The 25,505-nt window shown below is 45.2% G+C and overlaps 1 protein-coding gene across 1 annotated transcript; it reads right to left on the reverse strand.

Annotated features, from left to right (window-relative positions):
• SHPK (sedoheptulokinase) lies at positions 1–25,502 on the reverse strand. The gene is made up of 7 exons (XM_063113050.1): positions 25,335–25,502; positions 19,662–19,803; positions 11,425–11,608; positions 10,770–10,922; positions 9,640–9,815; positions 5,160–5,360; positions 1–413 (listed from the first exon to the last, which is right to left on the reverse strand). Exons 1-7 carry the CDS (start codon positions 25,500–25,502, stop codon positions 1–3), a joined length of 1,437 nt encoding a protein of 478 aa, XP_062969120.1.
• Between the last annotated feature and the right edge of the window lie 3 nt (positions 25,503–25,505).

Genomic DNA, 25,505 nt, shown 5'->3' on the forward strand with positions numbered 1-25,505 from the left:
CTATGACTCCTTCCAGTTGAGGTTTCTCTGGAGCATGATCAGAGCTGCCCCAACAGCTGCGTCCACATCCTGCCCAAAGGACACTGGCAAAGGGAAAGCCCTCTGCACCTCCTGCTTCAGCACCTCATTCCTGGACAACGCACTCCCACTCCCCATCACCCGTTCCACGCCCCACTCTTTGAGCTGCTGAAATGGAAGCATCGAGTGCAGGTTCTCAATGATGCCTCGGCACAGGGCCCGGGTCACATGGCCCAGAGAGAGGTCAGAAGGGGAGATTCTGGTCACTGAGGCCAGCTGGTCCGGCAGGTGCCTCTCCCCCAACACTGTTGGAGTGATAGTTAGGCAGGTGTCTCTCTGCTGCACAGCTGCCTGAATCATGTGTGAATACACAGTGGACTCTTCGACCTCCAGGCCTGCCAGAAACAGAGAAGACCTGCGTGAGTGGATGCAGCACCTCGATGCAGGCTGAGACAGTATAAAATTCCTAGGGCAGGGATAGGTCTACTCGCTACTTCTCCCGACACCATGGCTGGTGGCTTCTGGGCTCAGGGACTCAGATAGGCTGGCTAGCTATATACTGCCCTGGACCTCAGCCAGACTTCAGGAAGATATCTCCCAAGTGTTGCCGTGAGCCCTAACCCTAACCCAGGCTTCCTAACCATCGCACAGCTATGGGACCCTTGGTCCCAAGGGAGCTAAATGCATACATTGACTAATAAATATCATCACAACTATAAGAGTCATTAGCAGCATAACAGAAATCCCAGGATCCCAGGTTAATCACAGTCTAGGCCACCCTCCTTATATGCACAGGGCACTGAGGCCCAGGGAGAAGTGATGTGGCGACCATCCTATAGCTTGTGGCATCAAGCCAGAGTCCCAGTCAGATTTTCCTCCCCACACTATGATAGCTCTGCATTCTAAAGAAAAAAAAAGAAAGGTGGCCTTTGGCTTCAATACACTTTGATCTTAGACCTTAGCATCACTTTTGATTTGACAACTTGCCATTAACTGAGGGAAAGCAAACCTGGCCTTGATAGGAAGAAAGTTATCAAGATTGGGAACACTCTACTAATGTGACACATCAGAATCACCTGAGGAGCTTTAAAAGCACTGCGGGCCCCATTTCCAGACATTCTGATTTCATTGTTCTGGGCTGCACCCTGAGCACTGGAATCTTTAAAAACTCCCAGGTGACTCTTTAAATTCTCCCAGCCAGGTGGGAAAGCCACCAGCCTGGACCGGTGCTTTTCAAATTTGAATGTGCAAAGGAATCAATTACGGATCTTATTAAAATTCCGTTTCTGGGCTGGCCAGTTAGCTCAGGTGGTTAGAGCACAGTGTTACGACACCAAAGTCCAGGGGTTAGATCCCCATGGCAGCCAGCTGCCCAAAAGATAAAATAAAATGCAGCTTCCTGGGTAGGTCCTGAAGGCCTGCATCTGGTAAAAGCTCCCAGAGGAAGTTGCTGATGCTGGCGCATGGATCACACTTTCGGAGGAGAATTTCTAGAGCAGTGCTTATCAACACTTAAACTGCCATGCTCAAGCCCCACTCCCCCACCTTCAGGCCAAATAAATCCACATTTCCGGGCACAAGACTAGGATGACAATACTGTTTTAAAACTCCACAAATATTTCTAGTGTGTGGCTAGTGCTGACAACCTCTAATCTAGAGAGTCACGGAGAGGTCATAACACCAGAACATTTAACTTAAGCAAATCCAACTCTACACACTCAGGAATTAGAGCAAGGAAGAGAAATAATTTCAGTATCACAGCATCTAAGCAAAATCTGAACAGCAGGATTCCTGGTTAAAGATGGCAGAATGAATAAAAGGGTCTTTCCTTCCCCTCTAGAATTTCCACTAAAATATCGACAAATTTTTTTAAAATGAGAAAAATCAACAAGGACAGAAAGTACAGGAAAGGAAATGATAAGGAATGAAAGATTTTGACACATATTTGGATGACAGGAAGCAGATACAAGTGAAAACTGACTTTTCAGAGCAGAGTTATGGGAAACTACAGCCCAGGACTCTGCAGAAAAAGGTGCCTACAAAAAGAAGCCAATTCATCTCCCATAAAGACTGGAGCCTTGGAGGCCATGATGCTTCAGAAGGCAGACACCAGCGTTAGAGCCAAAAACCCGTGGGACCTTTTGAACCCAACTGGTCAGTGCAGCCCAGTTGTCCCCACTTGAGAGGCTTTCATGCCAGAAAATATTTCTCAGCCTACATTTCCAGGGAATAGAAAATTCAGGCCCTGGCACTGGCTCCAGGTGCTCTGCAGACTCTATTGGCCTCACCACATCCCACTTGCCCAAAAGGGGAATTGCCCAGGGCCCATATGTATGGCTCTGGGGACACAGAAGCAAATCCTTCATAGCCTTCAGTGTCATGCGTGTGGGCTGCACCAGCCAATTCCTCCTCAAACTGACCACAGCCCGACGCTCTGGCTGCCGTGCACTGCTCCAGTTAAAAGCTGGTCCCTAAACCAGAGCAAAGAGCGGAGTTTCTAAAAGGCTACAAACAGCAGCTGTAAGAGCTTAAGGTGACTATCTGGCAGGACCAGGAGTAGGTGGAAATGGTGGGGCAGGAACTGCTGCTTTTCTCTAAAAATCCTCCTCTATTCTTGGATTTTAAAAAATCATGTGCTTGGTGAATAACCTAGCATGTGTGTACAAGTGTATAAATCTATAGGACTGAGTCCATGGGGGGCAACTGCAGAAGCAAAAGAAATGGACATTCTGCTCCCTCCTTACAAGTTGTACCAGCTTGTGCTACCACAAAACATGTCACAGTGACAGTCTCTACACATCCTGGGAAACAAAGTGTGCTGGTAACTTCTGAAAGAAGAGACAGAGACTGTAAAATCACCAAACTAATGAGGAAAGGGGCAAAGGAGATGAATGAGAAGGGGAAGGAGGAAGGAGAAGGAGGAGGAAGGAGGAAGGAGAAGGAGGAGGAAGGAGGAAGGAGAAGGAGGAGGAGGAAGAAGGAAGAAGAAGAAAGGAAGAGGAAGGAGGAGGAAGGAGGAGGAAGGAGAAGGAGGAAGGAGAAGGAGGAAGGAGGAAGGAAGAAGGAGGAGGAAGGAGAAGGAGAAGGAGGAAGGAGGAGGAAGGAGGAGGAGGAAGAAGCAGCAGCAGCAGCAGCAGCTGCAGCCCACACAAATCAATCAGTAGAAGGCAGAGAGAGTAAGGAGACATGGTGACTGAACGCAACGGGTGTCCTGGATGGGATCCTGGAGCAGGAAACAGACAGCAGAAAAACTGGTGAGATCCAAATAAGGTCTGTGATTTAGTTTTGTCTGTTTGTTTGTTTGTTTGTTTGTTTGTTTGTTTGTTTGTTTGTTTGTTCATTTTTTTGTTTGTTTGTTTTAAATAAGTGCTTGTTTTTCTTTAGTAAAAATTCAAAAAAATTTTAAGGAAAGTTTAAAATACACTTGAAGTCTTCTTCCTTACTGGGAAACACTTGGGCCATGTATTAGTTTGTTTCTGTTGCTTATAACAAAATACCTGGAACTGGGTAATTGGTAAGAAAGCAAAATTTATTGCTTATAGTTTCAGATTCTGGGAAGTCCAAAGTCCAGGGAAGACAGCTGGTGAGGTGACTCTGCAGCAACTGCAGGGTGTCATGCGGCGAGAATGGCGGATCAGAGAGAGAGAAACTAACCTCCTCATTCACTTTCCTTTTGTTTTTGTTTTTTGGGGTTTTTTGGCAGCTGGCCAGTATGGGGATCCGAACCCTTGAACTTTATGTTATCAGCACCATGCCCTAACTAACTGAGCTAACCAGCCAGCCTTCTTTTATTGTGTATACCAGCTGGAGGCCTGAGAGACCTGGCTTCTAGCCCTGTATTTTATGCTTCAATATTTCCATTCCTCGTTAATAAATGTAATGCCTCTTATCTGAGTAAGTTTTATTATATTTGCATGATATTTTTTTTCACTCAAACAATGTAATTGTACAAATTTCATAAAAGGTTATTTCATAAAATATTACATAAAAATACTAATCAAAGCACTCCCTGTTTTATCAAAATAAGAACCATGAAAATGCAAAAGGATCTTACAGAGAAATGAAATGTTTCCACCTCTTTCAGGGGTAAAAAAAACAGTCCCTTCTGTATGAAGAGAAACACCAACAACACAGTGAGCAATTGCCCACCCAGTTAAACCAGCATCTAGATAAAGGGCTTGCCTGGAGGTTCTGAGTCTGGTTCTGCATCTTGAAATCTTTTCTAGGTTCTTTAAATGAAGCACTTGTGAGGGGACCCAGCCAAGGGTGCAGAACTAGCCCTGCAATCCTGAGGTCCCTGGCCAGCCTGGAAGGACTGCCATCAGTCAGCAACACTTACTTTCTCTCTCAGTAAGCCCCTGGGCCTTCTGTACAACTAGTACGAACTCCCACGTGCTCTCTGCTGCCTGTGCCTTGTTACTGTGTTGGATGTCTCCTGCAACCACCTAATTTTGAGCTCCTATGGGTAACCACTGCATCCAATGGCTGATCTCCCTAGACCTAGACAGCTAGCCAGAAATTTCACTTCTACTTTAAGTGCTTGCAAAGGGAACATCTCCTGGAAGAAATAGGTTACATGTTTTGCTGCTCATGCAGAGCAAAGAAAGACCTGATGAATTCTACCCCAGGAATAAAGAAGGGAGCTGAAGTGCTTCAGAGTTTCCAGGGAGCCTTCCAAGAAAGTGAGTCAGGAACAAGTCCAGGAACTCACCAGGAACAAGTGCTATGAGACTTCTATAATGTTGTAAAACACTAGGAGTCTTTTCACTCCTTCGTGTTTGGTCGTTCTATTTCCAGCTGTCTATAATCATCAGAAGGAAAACCTTAAATGCAAGGGGCCCAGGGGCTTACTGAGAGAGAAAGTAAGACGGGGGGGCAGGGGGAAGCTGGGGAGACTGTTACGATACTCCCCAGTCAAGCTCAGGGAAAAAGGTGTCCTCCCCAAAGAAGAGAATAGATGACAGCAGCTCAGGGGGTGAGAGGAAAAGAGGAAGCTCAGATCCCTAAGGAAGGAAGGAACATGCTGGGACCTGGTGGGTCTGGGACCTGAATCTGGATTCTGAAATAGCATGTTAAGCTCTGCAACACTGCCACGCAGAAAGGACAAACACAGAGCACATTGCTGTGTGGCCACACCTTACCTAGATCTGCCATCCACCGAACCAGCATGTGGACAAATGTGGCCAGCACATTGCCCCCATTGAGTGATGCCGCCACCCCTAAGTAGGTCCTGTCGAAGTACGGGAAGTAGGCAATGGCAGCTGCAGGATCTGGGGTCTGCGCCGGCTGGAATCCTGAAGGCATGGATGCTGCCAACTGAACCGAAGTGCTGATGTTGAGAACTGGGGACCAAAGAGAGCAGAGCTTAGGCCCATCAGGCTATCTTAGAGGTCACACATCACAACAGGCAGTGGGGGAAGGTGGTGTGTTAAAAATATGTCCATGAATTCTTTGATACTCCTCCTTTCAAGGTAGAGCCTGATTCACCTCCCCGCAAGTATGGGCTGGACCCAGTGACTCTCTTCTAACGATCAAATAAAGCAGAGTGATGGTGTGTGACTTTGGAAACTTGGTCATAAAAGGCACTGAGATCTCTGTCCTGGTTGCTCTCTCAGATCACTTGCTCTGGGGGAAAGCAGGTGCCACATCATGAGAAGTCCCATGGAGAGGCCCACAGGCCAACAGCCACAGAGGGAGCTCAGAAGCAGATGCTCCAGACCGGCCAAGCCTTCAGATGACTGCAGCCCCAGCAGGATTGTGACCTCATGAGAGACCTTGCACCAGGCCATCCAGCCACCCTCAGATTCCTGACCCTCAGAAACTGTGTAAGGTAATAAATGTCTGTTGTTCTAAGCTACTAAGCATTGGGATAATTTGTTACACAGCAATAGATTACTATTACAGAGTCAGACCTCGGACCAAGTGTTTTATTCTCTGGGGAGGTTTCATTTATTTGCCGCAAGTACCACCTCCTTCTCATTTCCAGGGTATTCTTCTTAACCCCACCACCAGCAGCAGCACAAGGAGATCTCCCAGACCCGGCCCAGAGGGGATGATTTTCTCCTCTAGTTCTAGACCACAGCCTGTGGACTACTCCAGCAGTCTCTTCTCCTCCATTTCTCATGAGACCTGGCCAAAGCCTCCTCTTCCCAGTCGGAGACCAAACTAACTGAGGTCAGCATTCAATCTTCCTACCCACTGGTGGGTGAGAGCAAGGAGAGGAGAAACAAGTCTCAGAAAGCCAGTAGCCTTTACTTTCTGCCATGTCAAGCCTCCTGTCATGACTATGAACTGAAGCACTGAAGGGACAGGCAAAGGTCAGCAACGGGGGCCAACCAGCTTTGCCCATGGACAGGACTCAGTGGAGCACAGGCCAGCAGCCCCAATCTGGAACCAGAGAATGTAACCCACCTCAGTGAAGAGGGGGCCTAATCCTACCTGCTTCCCATTTGATTAGCCCCTCACCATTTAGAAAGCACATTTATATCCAGGCACAGGGAAGCCCTCTGTAAAGGGAACAGTCTAAGATCTGAAAACTGCCAGGAACAAGGACAGTGCCAGACTCTTTACAGGCACATCCCAGTCAATCACCACAACTGCCCCATGAGAAAGGCTTTCATCGTTGCCCTCATTTTGGATGATGACAAGGGATCAGGAAGGAGACTTGGCCTGCCCAACATCACACTAGATGAGGTGAGGTGCTGAAATCCCAACCCTGCAGGCTGGACTCCAAAGCCTGCCTGAGTTCCCTGGTATCCCTGCTCTGGAAATACAAGTCAAGAGATAGTGTAATGGGAAAATTAAAGAATATAAACAGAAAAAACTTAGCATATTTTCCTGGGGCATTGATTTTAGTTGAAAATTTGGTAGAAAAAGGTTTTAAACTTTTTTCATCTTAAAAGATTTTATCACATGTATGCAAACAAAATGGGCAGAATTTCACCATTTATTTTTTAATAGATGACCGGTAAGGGGATCTTGACCCTTGACTTGGTGTTGTCAGCACCATGCTCACCCAAGTGAGCTAACCGGCCATCCCTATATAGGATCCAAACCCGTGGACTTGGTGTTATCAGTACCACATTCTCCCAAGTGAGCCACAAGCTGGCCCAGAATTTCACCCTTCCCTGTCATATAATCTTACGCTTTTTCCACACATGGCTATGATGGTATAAGTACATCAGGTACTGAGAACACTTCACCTCAAAATGTTTGCATCTTCATTTTCTCAGTGTGTTCAACATGGTAGTTTATTTATTTATTTATTTATTTATTTGTTTGTTTGTTTGCTTAAAAGGGGAAATTGCTACCCCCCAAAAAACAACACAAAAAGTTACTTGACGTTTTATCTTTTAAGAATGGGAATAAACTACTGCACAGAGGATAGTGCTAGTCAGGATTTTTTAACTCAGAGTTGAGTTGTAATATTTCTAACTGATGGAGGAAAAAAAAAAAGATGTCATGACCAAGAGAAAACCCTGGGTGAGATGAACGAATTCTCTGTTCCCCTAGATAACAAGGAGGAGCTCCCAAAGTGGACACGTTCCACCAGGCTTCTGTGAGAATCCAACAAAACACACATGCTGGTGTAGATGATGGTGGCTACATCACCCTCCGGCCACCCTGCTCGGGCAGGCAGGCCTAGACTTTACCCTAGACTAAGAGTAGGCAAACTATGGCCCTCAGCCCATATCTACCTGCCACACGTTTTTGTATGGCCCAGGAGCTGTGTGGCCCTGAACAGCTTTTCTATTTTTTTAATAATAGCTTTATTGAGCTGTAAATCACATAAATTCACTGTAAAATATACAGTTTTAAAGTGTACAGTTCAGTGGTTTCTAGTGTGTTCACAGTTGTATGATTATAACCACTACCTACTTTTAGAAATTTTCATCACCCCAAAAAGAAACCCTGTACCCTTTAGCAGTCACTCCCACAAACCCCTGGCAACGATTAACCTTCTTTCTGTTTCTATAGATTTACCTATTCTGAACATTCCATTTGAATGGAATTATATAATATATGGCCTCTGTGCCTGGCTTTGTTTATTTCTTTCACTTACATTTTATGGTATTTATTAGTAATGTTAAAAAAAAAAAAAAAACATTCTAACTGAGAGGCCATTAGACTAGGGTGGCTCTGACACTTTAAATTCCTACATGCCCTGTACTGGCCAGCTGCCAAAAAAGAAAAATCCTACACAAACAAACCAAAGCCCAACATAAACAATAAATTGAAACTAGAAACTGCACCAATCAGAAACCACCAACTAACCTCTAACTAGAAGCCTTCCACTTGAATCAATCAAAATTGTCTTCTTTGTCTTGCTTCTACAAATACTTTATAAACGTTCCCCTCTTTCCTTCCCAGTAGAACGCTAGCCATTTCAGGCCTGTTGCTACTCCAATTCATGAATTGCTGAATGCTCAAATAAACTCTTTAAAATTTAAATGTGCCTAAGTTTTTCTTTCATCAGATCTTCATTCCTTTTTAGCTATGTGGATGTGCCACATTTTTTTAATACACTCATCAGTTGATGGACATTTGGGTTTTTTTCTACTTTTACCTATTATGAATAACGCTGCCATGAACTTTTGTGTACAGGTGTTTGTGTGGACATACGTTCTCCATTCTCTGGGGTGTATTTTAGGAGTAGAATTTCTGGTAACTCCATGTTTAACATCCGAGGACCTGCCAGACTGTTTTCCAAAGGGGCTGCTCCATTTTACAATCCCACTAGCATGTTGTCACATTTCTAAATGATTGAAAAAAAATCAAAAGAATATTTTATGGGCCAGCCCGTGGCTCACTCAGGAGAGTGTGGTGCTGATAACACTAAGGCCACAGGTTTGGATCCCATATAGGGATGTCCGGTTAGCTCACTGACTGAGCATGGTGCTGACAACACCAAGTCAAGGGTTAAGATCCCCTTACCGGTCATCTTTAAAAAAAAAAAAAAAAAAAGAATATTTTATGACACAGGAAAAGTATATAAAATTGGCATTTCAGTGCCAATGGATAATGTTTTACTGGAACACAGCTATGCTCATTTGTTTTTGTAATGTCTACCGCTGGTTTCCAATTCCAACAGCAGAGCTGCGTGGCTACAACAGAGACTGAATGGCCCACAAGGCAGAAAAATTAACTATCTGGACCTTTAGAGAAAAAGTCTGCCAACCCCTGCCCAAGACTGCTGCCTCCACCTCACTGTGATTCTCTTACTCTGGATACAGAAAAGATTCTGCATTTCTCATCAGATCTCACATACCTCACATAGACAACCACACAATAGCAAAAACCCTAATCTAATCACCTGTGCTCTAGGTCATGGACTTACACAGAAACCAGCCAGCTAGAGAGAACTGTTTCCCCCACCCAGCCTAGAGGAGGTATGCACAGATGGTCAGTGCTCGGGGACAGAACTTGCCGTGCTGGCGTGTAAGCTCCCTGAGCAGAGGGTTTCACCTGCAGGGATGAGGGTGTTTTTCATCCTTACAGAATAAGGATCTCTACCAGGATGCTGAAGCTGCTAAGTTCTGTATGCCCCTCAGCCCCTCACTCAGAGCTGGTGCTTAGAAGGCACCAGGGTAAGCCTCATGACAGAACACAAGAAAAACTGACCTGCATCTGTTTTTTCGGCCATGCAAGAATAGACAGAGGTCTGTAAATCACCCATGGCCACTCCCACCTGCGTCCCCTTTGGGATTTCGAACCATACATGGGAAGTTCTCCCTGCCACGCTGCCAGGCTCAGCGATGTCCGGGAGCAAGTGCACAGGAAAGCCCGAGCCCTTCAATCTGTAAAACGAAAGTGGACACCCATATTTACCTGGTGCTTGGTTTTCTGTTATTTTGTTGTTTCCAGGAAACTCGGCAAGGGAAAACACTACAGGACACAAACAGGAAAAGGGAGGGTAGAATCTTATGTTGTCACAAACAGCCTCTCTGGCTTTTTTAAAACCATGAGTTTGGGCTTGGTAAATAGTGAACACTGGATTTCAGAAGCTTGGGATTCACCCTTTCAGGGAAGAAAACGACCAGCTTAAGCAGCAGCGATTGACAAGGATTAGATAAGGCAGATGTCATTCCAGCCTCCTGTCTTTGAAGGGAACACAGACATTCTGCAAAAGGAGGTAGTCCAAGTTTCAGCACAAAGTTAGAGTTGGTCAGCACACTCCAAACCAAAGGCAAACCCACTGGTCTCCTGACTATCAATGCATTCATCACACGGGGTTAGTGAAAATGGGGCTGTCAACTTTATAAAACATGCTAGAAAGTCCTTTACCTGAACTACCAGGTGCTTTTTGTTTTATTTCAGAGCTCAGAATTTGGGCTCTGAAAAGAGTGAACTTACAGAGCACTGTACTTCTGTACCTGAAAAGGCAAATGATGATTTAAACAGAACTTAGATGGCGTCCCTCAAGCCCACTGCCTACAGTTCTCTACCTTATTTTAAACTATACTAAAGAGTGAAAGTTGTTCTGTGAAATCTACAGGCTGGCCCCGGGCTCACAGAGAACTGGGGAGCCCACTCTGGGTCTGGGTGGCAGTGGAGGAGAGAGAGGACAGCATGGTGTAGGGGATGGAGCCCCCCACCCCAGGGCTTCACCCGTGCTGGGCCACCCACACCCAGTGACTGGAACAGGCTGGCCTCTAGGAACCCTCCCCCACTTCCAAATGGGAAAGCCCCACTGAAGCTCTTGGTCTGGAGGTGCCCTTCAGCCTGCAGCCAGCCTGCGAGGTTATACTCACATCTCCAAGTTCCAGCTTTGGCTCTGGGTATTGAAATATCCCCAGCTAGCAGCATTATGATCGGACATCAGGGGTCTGGGCAAGCCACACAGCATGGCCACCACATAGTCTTGGATGGTGCCAGCTGCATCGTAGGACTTCAGGAATTCTGGGCTGTTTTTCATAACAAAAACAATTCAGTGTGGGCTAATGTGGACTCTGGAAGCATGTGCTGCACCTGGTTGTGGGCACTGGGGACTAGCCATGGTAGAGCTGGGTGTCAGCCACAACATGCTGTGGCCCCCCTGGGGTGAGAACCCCCAAGCCACTCCAAGGAAAGCCAGCCCAAGTCAGCCCTAGGGGAGGGGACTCAAGGGATGAAATCAGGACATCAGCTCTTCTCAGCAGCTCCACACCCTGACCCCACAGTGAACTCACCACACGACCCCTGGCAAGTCATGTGCCCTCTCTGTCCCTTTCTTTCTCCCTCTGGGTTAGAACTGGATAGCCAATAAAGAGCCAGTCCAGGTCTTGGGACTGAACCCCATGGCAGGCCAGGCTCACCCAGGCACCATCCAGCAGGTGGAGTGATGCTGACTGGCTAGAGTTGCTGCCCGCTGCCCACTCTCATTCCCCTGGAAACCCAGCACCTGATTCAAAGAACAGCTGTCCGTACCTATTTTTCAAAAGCCAGAAGATGGTTGCACAGCCGAACCCTGTGGCCACACTGAGATGGGACTCTGGCTGGGGCAGAGACGCCAGGAACCCACTGCTACACCTGCCATCCTGCCATGTGACCAGGTGGCTCACGGCTCTGGGCTTGAACACAGGGGCAGCCCCTCCTTCCATCCATTCACAGCCTGGAACAGGAAGATTACCAAAAATGGAGAAAAGACCAACTGACCGGGTACTAGCATGTCCTTGAGATCACTCTGCTGGCAAGTTAACAGGAGATGTTTATCACTCTACGATAACGCTTGGCTCACACATGGGTTCTAATGTCGAAGTGCCAGGGGTTGGTACTCGGCTCTACCACACAATGGCCATGTGACCCTGGGCAAGTATTTTATTCCCTCCATCTGTCCCACTTCTGGTTTCTTTTCACTCATTTTTTAAGTTGCTATTGTATCTCCCTCCACCCCATAAGAGAAGACCCTGGGTACGATCTCAAGCCTACTGGTCTCTGTCCTTCTGACCCTCATAATGATGACATTACCAAGGCTTGATTCTGGATGATTACCAACTATTTCTTCTTTTCCTTTGGTCTTAGCTAATTGATTTTTAGACATCAAACTTTGCTAAGGAATCTGGCCATCTTCACTTCATTTGTCTCTTGTAACATCTTCTGGATTTTTCTCTGCTCTTAAATATTTCATCCTGTTTCCAGTGTAGGTCTTTCCATGGCAAAGTGTCTGAAGGCCTATCTGAATACCTCAGAATACTATTTATGTTCTTATATTTGAATGACAGTTTGATCAGTTATAACACTCTAGGTTAAAAGTTCCTTTCCTTCAATGCTTAAAAACACTATTTAAAAAAAAAAAATCCAGACACACTAAATAGGTTGAAAAAATAAAATGAAATTAAAATTGTTTAAAAAATCAACATTTGTGGTAGACAAACACACATTCTTTGCTACTCCTCCCATTAAAAGATGACATCCAAATCCTCTTTCCTTGAATATAGGCTGGCCTTGGTTACTTGTGGAGGAAGTGATGTCTTAGGACTCCAAGGCTAGGTAATAAGAAATGCTGGAGCTCTCCCTGAGCCTCCTGAGCATTCACGCTGGGGGAAACCAGTCTCCAGGTAAGAAGCCCAACCACCCTGCTGGAGAAACTTCGTGGAGAGGTTGCATGAGGCACCTGGCATATCTCCAGGTGAGCCAGCCTTCCAGCCTTTCCCACCAAGGCACCAGGCATGGAATAAAGCTGTCTTGAACCTTCCTGCCCAGACTGTCCACCAGATGAATACTAACCCACAACCTCTGCCAACTCCTTGTAGAAGAACCAGTCAGCTGAGCCCTGCCCAATTTGACCCAAAAAATCATCAGATATGACAAAATTAGTGGTTGTTTTAAAGTGACTGAGTTTGGATGTAGTTTGTCATGAAGGAATAAATAATCAAACTACTATCTCATTGTCTTTTTACATAGAGTGCTGCTGTTGAGAAAAACCTAATGTCAATCTGCTCATTATTTTATATGGGATCTGATCTTTTGCTCTCTAAGCTTTTGGAATTTTCTCTGTCTTTTAAATCCTTAAAAGTTCACTAGAATATATCTAGCTGTGGGGTTTTCCTTCTCTCTCCTCTTTGACATTCTATGGCTCTTTCAGTTCAGTCTGAGGTGTTCCATCTTATTTTGTCAACAATGGGAAATTGTTCTCCATTATTTCTTCAGCTATTTTTTCCTCTTCACTTTTATTTTTCCCTTTCTGAGTCTCCTATTATTCAGATCTAATACTTCTACTTTTATGCTCAATATCTCTTAGCTTTTCTTTTATATTTTCTTCTTCTTTGTCCTTTCCTTCTTCCTTCTGAGAGATTTCCTCAATCTGATCTCTTATTCTCTAATTTGTTCTGAAGTCTTATCCATTCTTCTATTAATCCCATATACTATATTCAACTATTTCATTTTCCATACCTAATATTTCTGTTTGGTTCTTTTTATGTTTTCTTTTGTTGTGTCCTTGTTGATATCTTTCTTTAATATCATTTAGTGTGTCAAGCTAATTTTAAATTCTTCGTGTTTCCATTCTAATAGTTCTGCTTCTGATAGATTCTCCATCAAATAACCCAGCACAATGCTTTCCTTGTGAAATAGTTATGCTCTTCAAATGTCTAGTTATCCTGGCCTGTGAGCTCATTTTCCCCTGGAAATATTGGATCTACTCTGTCAGGCAGTGTAAATGGGTTGGGCCTCAGTTCCTGTCAGCTCCAATGAGCTGGGGTGGATGGATGAGTCCTGGGGTGGATCCACAGGTAAACGCACAGCTAACCCATCCCCACAAAACATCTCCTCAGGTCAGGGTTCCTCTCTGTCCCCCAAGAACCAATAATGTTATGAAGGCCTTTAGAGTAGAGGTCACCTAGAGTTTGAGGACGACATCTGCTTTTATCCACCGACTTGATTTTTTGTTGCTGTTGTTGCTGGCCAGTATGGGGATCTGAACCCTTGACCTTGGTGTATGTTATCAGCATCACACTCCAACCAAGTGGGCCATCTGGCCAGCCCACCTCTGCCTTGATTTTATCTCTGAAGATACCTGAGTTCCTGTGGGTGTGGGGACAGGCACCACTTGTTCCAAAACCATGACAAGCCAGGGAAACCAGCAGTTCCCTTCCTGGTCTATCCTCCTATAGGCAAGGCTGGCTGCCAGACCCAGACCACCCACCCACACACACCAGCTCAAAAGAGCCCCATCACCCCAGGGTTTCTCACGATGTTCTCCCCTTTTGTGGTGTTTTTCTCTTAGAATTTCCCTGAAACTGATCTTGGGGGGAAGAGCCAGCAGACAGGCTAGGTCAGCATCTTCTGTCAACTGCACCTGGAAGTCCAGAGGTAGAGTGCACGTGTGCCCCTGTTTACCTGGATCCCAGTGGCTCTGCCTCTGTGTATTGACTTTACTCTCAGGCAACTCGCAAGGGGAAGAGGTAGAGTAAGGGTTAGGGATGTGTGTTGTGCAGAGAATTGTGTGTATTAAATGAGTTAACACATGTAAAGCATTTAGAATAGTGACATGGCACACAGTAAGTGCTCAGTAAATGTTAGTGAAGATGATGATGATGATGATGAATGTTTAACTTCTAAACTCTGTCCATAACCAAGACTTTTCCAGCAACCTTTGAGAAAGAGGATGTAGCCCCTTACATATCTTTTGTTCTCTCCCCTCCTAAAACAAAGAATGTTTCCTACACCTCCACACAATATGAATACAACCACAGCAAAAGTATGCAAAAAGAACGCTGACATAAAGTACCAGTGCAGAAAAGTTAACAGCCACTGAGCACACTTCAGAGCTAATGGATGGAGATGAGACTCTAGGGTCCACTGCAGATGTTGCCTGCCATGAAGCAAAGCAGGGCATGTGTCACATACAGCTGTTTTATGGCATGTCTGATCTCAGATCCCAGATTTGGGAGCCATAGCCATTACATTTTCCTATAACCTTGCTCATTCAGAACCAAAGAAAGAGACTTACCTGCCCCTCTGACCTTGGTTCCAGGCCATGAAACATGTATTCACTCATTCATGCATGCATGCATGATTACATGATATATTTATTGAGTATCTAATATGCATTAGGCACTGGTTCTAGTCCCTGAGAATACAGCAGTGAACAGGGAAAAGTCACTGCTTTCATGTAGCTTATATGCTAGGGATGGAGACAGACTATAAACAAACACACACATAACACCAGGTACTTTTAGTTGCCATCAAGAAATGTATAGCAGGGTAACAGGGAAGAGAGTGACAGGTTGTTGGGGGTGGTCATGGAAGTCCTATCTGGGATGACAGGTAAGAAGGGACTGAATGGAGTAAGGGAGTATTTGGGGACAAGTGTCACAGGTAGATGGAACAGCTAGGGCAAAGGCTTGCAGGGATCTTATCAAGCAATCTGGCTAGAATTCCAGGCCAAGACCCAACAGAGCAGGGAGGCATGTTACAGGTGAGGGTTTGGGGATCATGCACCTGAAACATTAGCTTGGCATCATATTGTTTCACTGGAGATGGAGAGGGAGACAGGAAAGGGGAACTATCCGCTCAGTGTATTCTACCCCCACAGCTGCACTTCTCCCTAAACCTAAGCTTCCAAAACTCTTTTGATCCTTTTTTTTTTTTTTTATTTTGGACCATCGTTTTCATTACAAAACAAAAACAGTGAGCTTACCATGTACCAGGTATTGTTCAAACACACTAAAAATATTAATTTATATAATCTAGATAATTATAGGGTAGGTGTGATAATTATCCCCATTTTATACAAAAGAAGAATAAGGCACAGAAGTTTTAAAAATTTGCCCAGATTTCAAAAGTTTTTTAAAAGTTTTAAAAAGTTAGGGTGCCCGTGGCTCACTTGGGAGAGTGTGGTGCTGATAACACCAAGGCCACAGGTTTGGATCCCTATATAGGGATGGCCGGTTAGCTCACTTGGGAGAGCATAGTGTTAACAACACCAAGTCAAGGGTTAAGATCCCCTTACCGGTCATCTTTTAAAAAAAAAAAAAGTTTTAAAAAGTTCACACAGCTAGTAGAATCAGGATTCAAATCTAGGCAGTCTGCTCCAGAATGTGACCTGATGGATATATTCTTTTCCTTCTCCCTTCCTCTCTTCCTTTTTTTCTTTTTCTTTTGTCAAAGAATTGATATCTTTTTAAGTTTTTAATGACACAAGTGATAAATGAATGCATTCTCAACATAAAATGCTCAGATATTACAGATAAAGCAAAGGCCCCACTTGCTCACCCCCCACCTGAGTCCCCACCCACTTCTCATCACGGTTAGTATTTGTTGGTAACCCTTGTGGGAAAGCAAAATATTTTAGCCCAAAATATATATATACTTTGACATATTTCAAGATGGCTAATTCAGAGAGACTAGAAAAACTGGAAGGCTAATCATCTGTGGAAAGAAATTTACATCTGTAGAGAAAAATATGCCAGCAGCCAGCTTTCCCGAATCCTCTGCTTCAGCTACTGTCTACTCTTTCTGAAGGCAGCTCCAAGATCCTATCTGTAGAACAAGCCGTCCGGCTTTAACTTCTGCCTTCCTTCCGGTCTCAGGCCGTGGCCCTTCAGGCTTCTACCTCCCCCACCTCCCCTCTCTCCCTGCAAATAAGCTTCTGTATCCTCTTTGATTAGTTGGGAAATTACTCTCTTGAGATTTCCCTGTGCATCGCCCCTCCCCAGTATGTTAAAATAGTAAAATTTGTTATGCCTTTTCTTCATGTTAACTGAATCTTAACAGGTGATTTTTTTTTTTTTTTTTTTTTTTAGTGAACCTTCAGGCGTGAAGAGGAAGATTTTCCCTTGGCCCCGACAGTTTTTACTGTCACACAACATATTTTGCTTTGTGTAGTTGATTTGGGTGTGGGTTGTTTGTTTTTGGCAGCTGGCAGGAGGGGATCCGAACTCTTGACCTGGGTATGCAGCTTTTTTAAGTCTATATTTTTAAAAAGTAGTACTATACTTCACTTACTGTTCTAGGGGTTGTTTGTTTTGTTTTGGTTTTGGCAGCTGGTCTGTACAGAGTTTGAACCCTGGACCTTGGTAGGGGTTGTTTTATCATCCAATAACATGTTCTAGAGTTTTTTCTATGTTAATACACATGAATGAAGCATATTCTTTTTAACTACAGCATATCATTCTACAGCATGGGCCTACCAGCGTTTATTCAAGCAGCCCCCTACAGTTAAACAACGTGTTTTTCACTATAAGCGAGGATGCACTAAATGACCATGATTATACCTCCTCCTGCACACACACGTTCAAGAGCACTTTTCCTGAACAAGTAGCAGAACTGCTGATCGTGGCAGCTATCTTATATTTAATAGGTCCTGCCAACTCGCCCCCCAAAACAGCGGCACTAATTTACATTGCCAGCAGTGGTCTTTAAAAGAACCAATTTTCTGCCCCCTTTGCCAACCCTTGAGATTACCAAACTTTTTGATTTCTTATAGTCCACTGGGAGGAAAATGATTTCTCATTGTTGTTTTCATCTGCACTTCCCTAATTACTAATGATATTGAGCATCTTTTCCTATGTTTATTAGCCGTTTGTATTTCCTCTGCTAGGAATTGCCTATTGGTATCTTTTGTCTATTTATCCTAGGGCCACCAGTCCTTTCTTAGTTACTGGTTCCTACACTCATGTGTACGGATCTATCCTTCGTCTACTATACACTGACAAATATTTTCTCCCAGTCTGCTGCTTCGTTTTATGGTCCCCGCCGCTTTGTTTTATGATCCCCATTTCTCTCCTGCTTTTACTGAGCCTGAAAATGGAGTCTGGAAACAGGCGTAACCACAGGCCTCTCAGAAAACACTAATCACTGCCTCTCCTCTCCAACCTGCTCGCCTGTGCCCTCGTTGAAGCACTTAGCTCTCTGCTCGAGTTACTGGTGCCCATCTGTGTTGACTGTGTTCTGGAAGGCAGAGACTTCATTCCCTCCCTTCTGTATCTCCCACAGGGCCCAGCACAGGGCCTTGTACGCTGTAGGTACTGAAACCAAACTGAACTAAGGCCACCGTTAAAAGTGGCAGTGACTTGATCCCACATATGATTTCACTCGACTCCACTGAGCAGGGATCATCACCAGCAAACAGTGGTTTTCCTCCTTCCCAGAAACAGAAAATAAAGCAAGAAGGCGTGTGGGCTGGCTCGATGAAATATTAAGCAGCTCGTCCCAACAATGCGGCTGATGGTTTGTGTGGTTATTACAGAGTCCAGGAGACGGGCAGAAAGGAAGGCGTGTGACCAGACCACAATCATTAGATATCTGCTGTCCTCCTTGGGAAGGGTTTTAGTATTAAAAGGACATTTATTCTCATCAATGCAAAATTAAGGAGTTTAAAAAGCTTTTATAACCCAGACTCCCTCTGAGAGGTCAGCTCTAACACCCTAATTGGCCTTCTGCTCCTGCTACTGCTTGGAGCCAAGCAGCTCCCACCAACAGTCCCAGCCGGCCTGACAATAGGCACACGAGAGGGAGTGGAGGAGGCAGGAGCCTGTGCTGGCTTCTACAATTAGCCAGCCCCATCCCAGGGAGTGACAAAGGATGCATCACTGGACACCTGTCACCACTCAGCCCAGAGGACTGAAAAGATGCCTCTCCAGACAGAAAGGGGTGAATACAATGTTCAAATCCTCTTAACTACATCCCCCAAAGTAGTCATCCATCCTCTGCTTAAAACACCTGCAGTCAAATGTTGATTTTGTTGAAGCTAGGTAATGGGTACATGCTGGTTCATAATACTATTCTGATATAACTATAAAATTTTTTTATAATGAAAAAAAATTTTTTTTTGGAGTGCCTGCCATAACAGGTAGCTCACAACTTCCTTTAAGAGCCTAATCCTCCCTTGGACATTCTGTGGACAAGTCCCTCCTTTCACTGAGCCATTGTGCTTTCCTATAGTTCTGGTCCTCCCAGAGGCCTTTAAAAGCTCAGTGTCTGAAGTCAGACAGACCTGGGTTCAGAAGCTGGAGTCACCACTCACTGCCTCATGACCCTGAGCATATTATCCTAACTTCTCTGAACCTCAACTTCTCACCTGCACAATGGTGACAGTATGGTAACCTATGTCATAAGGTTGTTGGGAAAGTTCAATGAGGCCATGCAGGTAATGGCTTCAGCCCAGCCCCTGGCATGTGAAGTGTTCACTGTTGTTTTACTGGCTTAGTTCTCCTCCTGGGGCCAAACAGAACAGGTCACCCACCTCTGCAGACTTTCATAAGAAGACTGGCTGAATGATGCTTAGCACCTGAGCCCATAAAAAGGATACACCCTGGAATTCAGAAATCACAAATATGTGTGATTAGGTAGACAATGGAAACCATGCCCAAATTCAAGAATTTCCTCGGAGTCTTGGCATCTCCTACAGCTACAGCTAATCTCTTGGTTGTCAGCACTAATGTTCTGAGGCACGGACACAGGCAAAGAGAAAGCTGTGGAAAATCCACTCTGCTAAATCCTAGAGAAGAATCAAAGAGGATTCTCTTCCTTCTGCCTGTTCTTGGATCACGTGCTGATGATGTGTGAGTGGAAAAGACAGGATGCACACAAAATACAGGAGGTAGCATGTGTTCTTTCACTCTATTCCCACTGCAGGATAACCTGACCCTTCACAGAGAGCCCTTTGCTAGTTCCCTAAGTGACTGTCACCAGCATGAGATCACCCCCTGAGTCCAGCATACCTTGGCCTGTTTTCCAAAGCACGACTCCATGCATCTGTCCTGACACTCCGATGCCCCTGACTTTCTGGAGCTGCAGCCGGGGAAGGGCAGCAAGGCACTCGTTCAGGGCTTGGATGATTCTACTCACATCCTGCTCCCGCCCCTGGAAACAGAACAGGACATGTTGGGCAAGGGCAAGAGGGCAGTCCTCGAGGGATTTCCTGGGTGGTGGCTGCCCAGCTAATCCCACCGGGATCACTTCCAAGACCTGCTGATCATGGGCCTCAGAGATGAGATGTGGGGCTGAGGGATCTCCAATACCTCCGCAGGGCCTGGAGTAGGGATGTAGTAAGCAAGGCCCACTCCCTGCCTTCCCAGAGGAGGTTCAGCAAATGCGCCAAGCTCTACCCCCCACTGTGGCCAGTCTGAGCTGAGACAAGCACTGCTCCGTGCTATAAACAGGAGAAATAAGGGAAGGGTCTTTCACAAGCACATACAGTGGTGGGGTTGGGGAACACGGCAGGGAGGAGCTTGCAGGAAAGGTGTGGTCCAGAAAGGACTAAGGGAATAACGCGCCTTAGCAGGAGCTGTTTGCTTTCATCCATTCGGGCTTTAGTACATCCACCTGGCAAACGTTTTCTGAGGGCAGGCCCTGGACTTGAAACCAAAACCCACATAGGGAAGGTGGGCAAGGAGGAGGCCCAGGGAACACACGGGGCACAGCGTCAGTGAGGCTGGGCTGTGTGAGGGGCCGGTGGGAGAGGAGAGGCTGGGGCCAAGCGTTTCCTAAAGTAAAGGCGAGCCCCTGGGACTTTCTGAATGGGATAGCATCACCATCAGAGCTGTGTATTCAGAAGATTAACTGGGCAATGGTATGAGCTACATAGAGGAAGACCAATTGTGTAGAGAGATTTTCCAGGGGTGGAAAAGAGACTGAAGAAAGTCAGGTGCATCCTTTCCTGATTATCCTTTTCTTCTGAATTCCTCCCTCCTTGAAAACTTCTCTAAGCAGAATGACCTTGAAAGACAAAATCATGACAGATAAGTGAAATTTAATCAAATACCATATTAATATCTGTAAGAGTTAAGTGGTTCTAAGAGATAAGAATATGAAAAGAACACAGGATTTGGACAAGTTCAAAGATCTTCAGAGTCAAGCAGGGAAAATGCATTTTGATATCTTAGAGCTAAAGAAATGCCAGATCCAGTCAAGTGGTATATCCAAGTGGGAGGGAGTTACAGACTCAACTTCAAAAGCAGGCAGTGATGTAACAAAAACTTAAGAAATCTTGGCTCTTCCTCTTCCTTTAAATTATTAAGTCCCTGTTAGAGACGATAAATAGGACCCGAGGGTCCCAACCCCATTCCAGTAGATGCCTCTAATCAGTAAGAAATCTCAGTAAGCTAAGAAGGCTGACACAAATACCTACTTGGGAAAGCAGCCCAGATGACATATTTGTTTTCTAGGTAAATAAGTACATTTCAAAGTGGAAAGATCAAGAGTTAAATATATGCATGTTTAAAAGAATAATGCCCATGTTGTTAATATTCTTGTTTAAAGAATCTTGGGGTACTTAGCATTTTAAGTAAATTTATATGTTTAAGAGAATCTGGCCTTTGTTACCTTTGTAACTACAATTTAAAATGTGAAATTGAGTACCTGATCAAGATTTGTGATTATAAGTTCAGATCTCACTATATTTATAAAAGGATTTGAAACATATAAGAGCATTTAAGGTTTACATAGGTATACATTGATTTATAAGAATTACTTAAGTATTCTGAAGAGATTTAAGTCAGACAACTGCACTACCTAAACAACAAAATAGATTAAATGCATAACTGCAGTTTAAAACATCTAAGGTAAGGGCTGGCCAGTTAACTCAGTTGGTTAGAGTGCAGCATTATAACACCAAGATCAAGGGTTTGGATCCCTATAACAGCCAGCCACCAAAAAAAAAAAAGTGTGTGTGTATATATATATATGGTATTTAATTAACTAAAATTGGGTTAAGTATTATTCAAAGGCCCTCAAAAGTGATAGTTAAAATATTAGACTTATATAGTATAAATAGAATAAACTTTATAGGCTAAATTAAAAGTTTAAGAACTAGGATACTCAATTTTATAAATTAAATACTTATTTTGATTACATCCAAAATAAACTGTTTCTGTCACACAAAAATCATCTCAAGGCACAAAATAAACTGATATTTAATAACTAGAAGGATCCAGAGAAAGTTCAGGAGAGAAATGTGCTTCCACTCTCAATAAATATCAGTTCTTTGGGGATTAACTAAAAAACCTATGCTCTTGGAAAAGCATCCCAAGACTGTCCTCGGGCCCCTTGCTTCCCTCTAGGAGTGCAGCCTTCCCTCCTTGGAACAGACCTCTCACTGGCCCCTGGCAGCCTGCTGGCCTCGGTCAGGGGCAATTCTTGGCTCCTAACAAACCTGAACAAAGGAGCAGGAAGAAGGAAGGCAAGGAGGGTAGGATGGCTGAAGCAGTGGAGAGGGAACACAGCACTTTCCTAAGGAGGCAGACCCGGATCCTAACAAGGATTCTTTATATGTAGGAGAGACAACTGCCAAACCAACCGGGCAGTAAAAGACAAAGAGGCATAGAGGAGGTACATGGCTATGCATGATCCCCAGAGGGGAAGAAAGAACACAACAGAGAAGGAAGAAGGAAGCAGAGAAGAGACAGTTGTCTCCTGCACTGCTCAGTGCTGCAGTCATCAGCCACAGGCGGTGAGTCTGAACTGAAATGTGCTATGTGTGTGAAATACACACCAGATTTCAGATTCGGTACAAAAAAGAGAGAATGTACAATATCTTATTAATAACTGCATATTAATAATTACATGTTGAATACACTAGGTTAAATAAAATATGCAATTAAAATTAATTTCACTGTTTCCTTTTATTTCTTGTAATATGGCTACTAGAAAATAGAAAAGGACACGCATGGCTCACATTTGTGGCTCACATTTGTGGCTCACATTGCTATTGGACAGCACTGGCTTAAAGAGTCCCCACATAGCTGTCAGATAGTGCATCCTCCCAGGACAGAGGAGGTGCTGTTTAAAATGGGCCTGGGGCTGGCCAGTTAGCTCAGTTGTTTAGAGTACGTGTTACAACACCAAGGTCAAGGGTTCAGATCCCCATACCCGCTGCTCCAAAAAAAATAAAATAAATAAAATAAAATGGGCCCAGGGTGGGTGAGTGGTGTGTGTGGAGACAGTGGAGAAGCGAAACAGGCCAGATGGGAGTAAAGACAAGGAGGCAGTGTTCAGCTATTAGCTCCAGTTTCAGGGGTGGGTGTGATCAGGGAGTAGCTCTTGGACAATGAGAGCACCCACAATGTAACAGGAAAGGCGATGCCCCCATTCTTTGGTTCAGAATATTAGTCAGCCTACATCCAGACCAAATCCTAGAACTGTAGACTTGAAAACAGTGCTTAGAGGCTGGCCAGTTAGCCCAGTTGTTAGAGCGCATCGTTATAACACCAAGGTCACGGGTTCAGATCCCCTTACCTGCCAGTCACCAAAAAAAAAGTGCTTAGAAACTCATTTAACCCTACTCCCCCATGCCCCAACCCTCTTTACAGGTGAGGAAACTGAGGCCCAGAGAGGAAAAATAATTGATAAAACGTCACAGAGCTTCCCTCAAAAATCTTACATTTTAAATTTGCAAATACCTAAAAACCTGATCTCCACATAGCTGCCAAGCTTGACCTTGGTATACATAGTACTTATGGTGAATGAAAAGTATGGACACGAGGGGCTGGCCGGTTAGCTCAGTTGGTTGGAGTGCGGTATTGTAACACCACGGTCAAGGGTTCAGAGTCCTGTATCGGCCAGCGGCATTAAAAAAAAAAAAAAAAAAAGTATGGACATGAGGCAATAATACAGCCATCAGGCATTGCTATAGGTTGGTGGCCTCACTTGTGGGTGACTTTGTTCCTTAGTGGACATTTGGCAATGGGGAGACATTTTCAGTTGTTACATCTTGAGGGGGTTGGGGGGAGGCAATGGCATCTAGTGAATAGAGGCCAGGAATGCTGCTAAACACCCTACAACGCACAGGACAGCCCCCCACAACAAAGAAGTATGCAGCCCAAAATGTCAAAAGTGCCAAGGCTGAGAAACCCTACTGTAGATGAAATCACAGCAATGCTTTTTGTCCCACAGCACAACCCACACGTGGCGGAGGCGGGAGGTGGCTATTACTGGCCTCCACCAGACCCCTTATTAGGCAGGTGTGGCATACTGGGTGCACCTGAAAGCACAGAACAGCCTGCTGAAAGTTGGAGGAAGTGAAGAAAAGTCGTTTTCAAGAAGTGGCCCCATTTCAAGAGAAAGGGGCACTGCCTAAGCCCACTCCCCTACAGTCCCAGGCCTCCTGCTCACCCCCACAGGGTCAGAGCCAATTTGCCTCCATTTCTTAGTCCATGAAGTGAAATAGTCATCCTAAAATACCCTGATACCCCAACCAAATGAATTTTAAAAGCCTCTATGAAAATGCAAAGTCATCCTGAAATCTTTATCCTCTGAAATGTTTCTGAGCAAAATGAGCTCTGAACCCTAAAGAACTGAGTCCAGCCAGATATGTGTCAAGGGCTTGTGAGAAACAAAACTCTTGGGAGTGGATGGGGCTTAGCTCAGAAAAATCAAGGTTTGAAATACTAATTTAAGAAACCAAAAAAAAAAAAAAAAACCTTTGTGGTTAGAAAGGGCCTTAGAGGCTATTTCAACTTAGAGAAGAATAAGCTGAGACCCAGAAAAAAGTCATGAGGTTACACAGAAAGTTCCGTGATTTTAATTTCTATTGCCAATTAACTGAACAAGAGCTACTTTTCTTAGGGAATTAATGGGACCCAGCTCTGAGGACTGACATCCTTTCTGAACCCACCCACACCTCCCAACAGAGTCTATTGCCCTGAAATTCTCCATTCCTTTTTTTGGCAGCTGGCAATTATGGGGATCCAAACCCTGAAATTCTCCATTTCTGTCTCGAAGCTTTCTCAAGCCACTAGTTCTGGTGTATAATTACCAATCTGATCCTTTATAAAAACATTTTAACTTATCTCTCAATGTCTCTCTATCTGCTCTGACGTCTTTCCTCCAGCGTGTCACAGATCTTGGGGATGGGGACTTTTTGCTGACCAAGTGTTAGAGATTCTCAGTCCACATTCTGCTTCTGCGGAATGAGAAAAGAGCCAGGTAGGTCTGATTCTGCAACTGATTTCTGGAGGAAAACCCAGCCCCTGCCCTGGGGAACAAACTGAATCCTGCACTTAAGGGAACAGGGCAGATGTGAGGAGCAGAGAGCCGCACAGGAGAGAGGGAGGCCTGGGATCATCCCGTCTACACAGGAGAGCAATGCCTCGCAGGTCAGGGCACAGAGAGTGGAGGACAGAGAGCACAGAGATCCAGCACCAAGGGCAAGGCCCGCAGGGGAGGCCGGAGAGTGGGGAGATCAGTGCCAGCAGGTAGGAAAGAAAGCTCTCGGGAGGAGATCTAACAGATCAGGCCGAGGCCCCTGGAGGCAATGGGGGCAGGCGACGTCAGACAGGCTGGAGCAGTCAGGGAGGCTCCCTGGCGAAGGGAGCTGTCAGGGAGGCCTCCTTGGAGGAGGAAGAGGGTTGTCAGGAGGCTCCTGGAGGCGGCGCGGCTCCAGGGCGCTGCCTCACCTGGGGCCCGGCCACCGAGCTCTCGGCCGCCGCCTCCGCCCGCGCAGCCCGGGCACAGCTCGCCAGTACCACAAACCCTGATGGGTCGCCGGGCGCGGCCTCCAGCAGGGCTGCCTTCACGGACGTGGTGCCAAGGTCTATGCCAAGAGTGACGGACCGCGCGGCCATGGC

This window comes from Cynocephalus volans, chromosome 10 (assembly GCF_027409185.1).
Source record: "Cynocephalus volans isolate mCynVol1 chromosome 10, mCynVol1.pri, whole genome shotgun sequence".
Taxonomy (NCBI): Eukaryota; Metazoa; Chordata; class Mammalia; order Dermoptera; family Cynocephalidae; genus Cynocephalus; species Cynocephalus volans.

Bases quoted from the DNA above. Each gene is read 5' to 3' on its own strand.
- SHPK (XM_063113050.1), bottom strand. From the start codon at position 25,502: ATGGCCGCGCGGTCCGTCACTCTTGGCATAGACCTTGGCACCACGTCC. The intron at 19,804-25,334 runs GTGAGGCAGCGC...TTCTGTTTCCAG, and splicing joins GCTCGGTGGCCGGGCCCCAG to GGGCGGGAGCAGGATGTGAG. The intron at 10,923-11,424 runs GTACGGACAGCT...TATGAAAAACAG, and splicing joins TTCTGGCTTTTGAAAAATAG to CCCAGAATTCCTGAAGTCCT.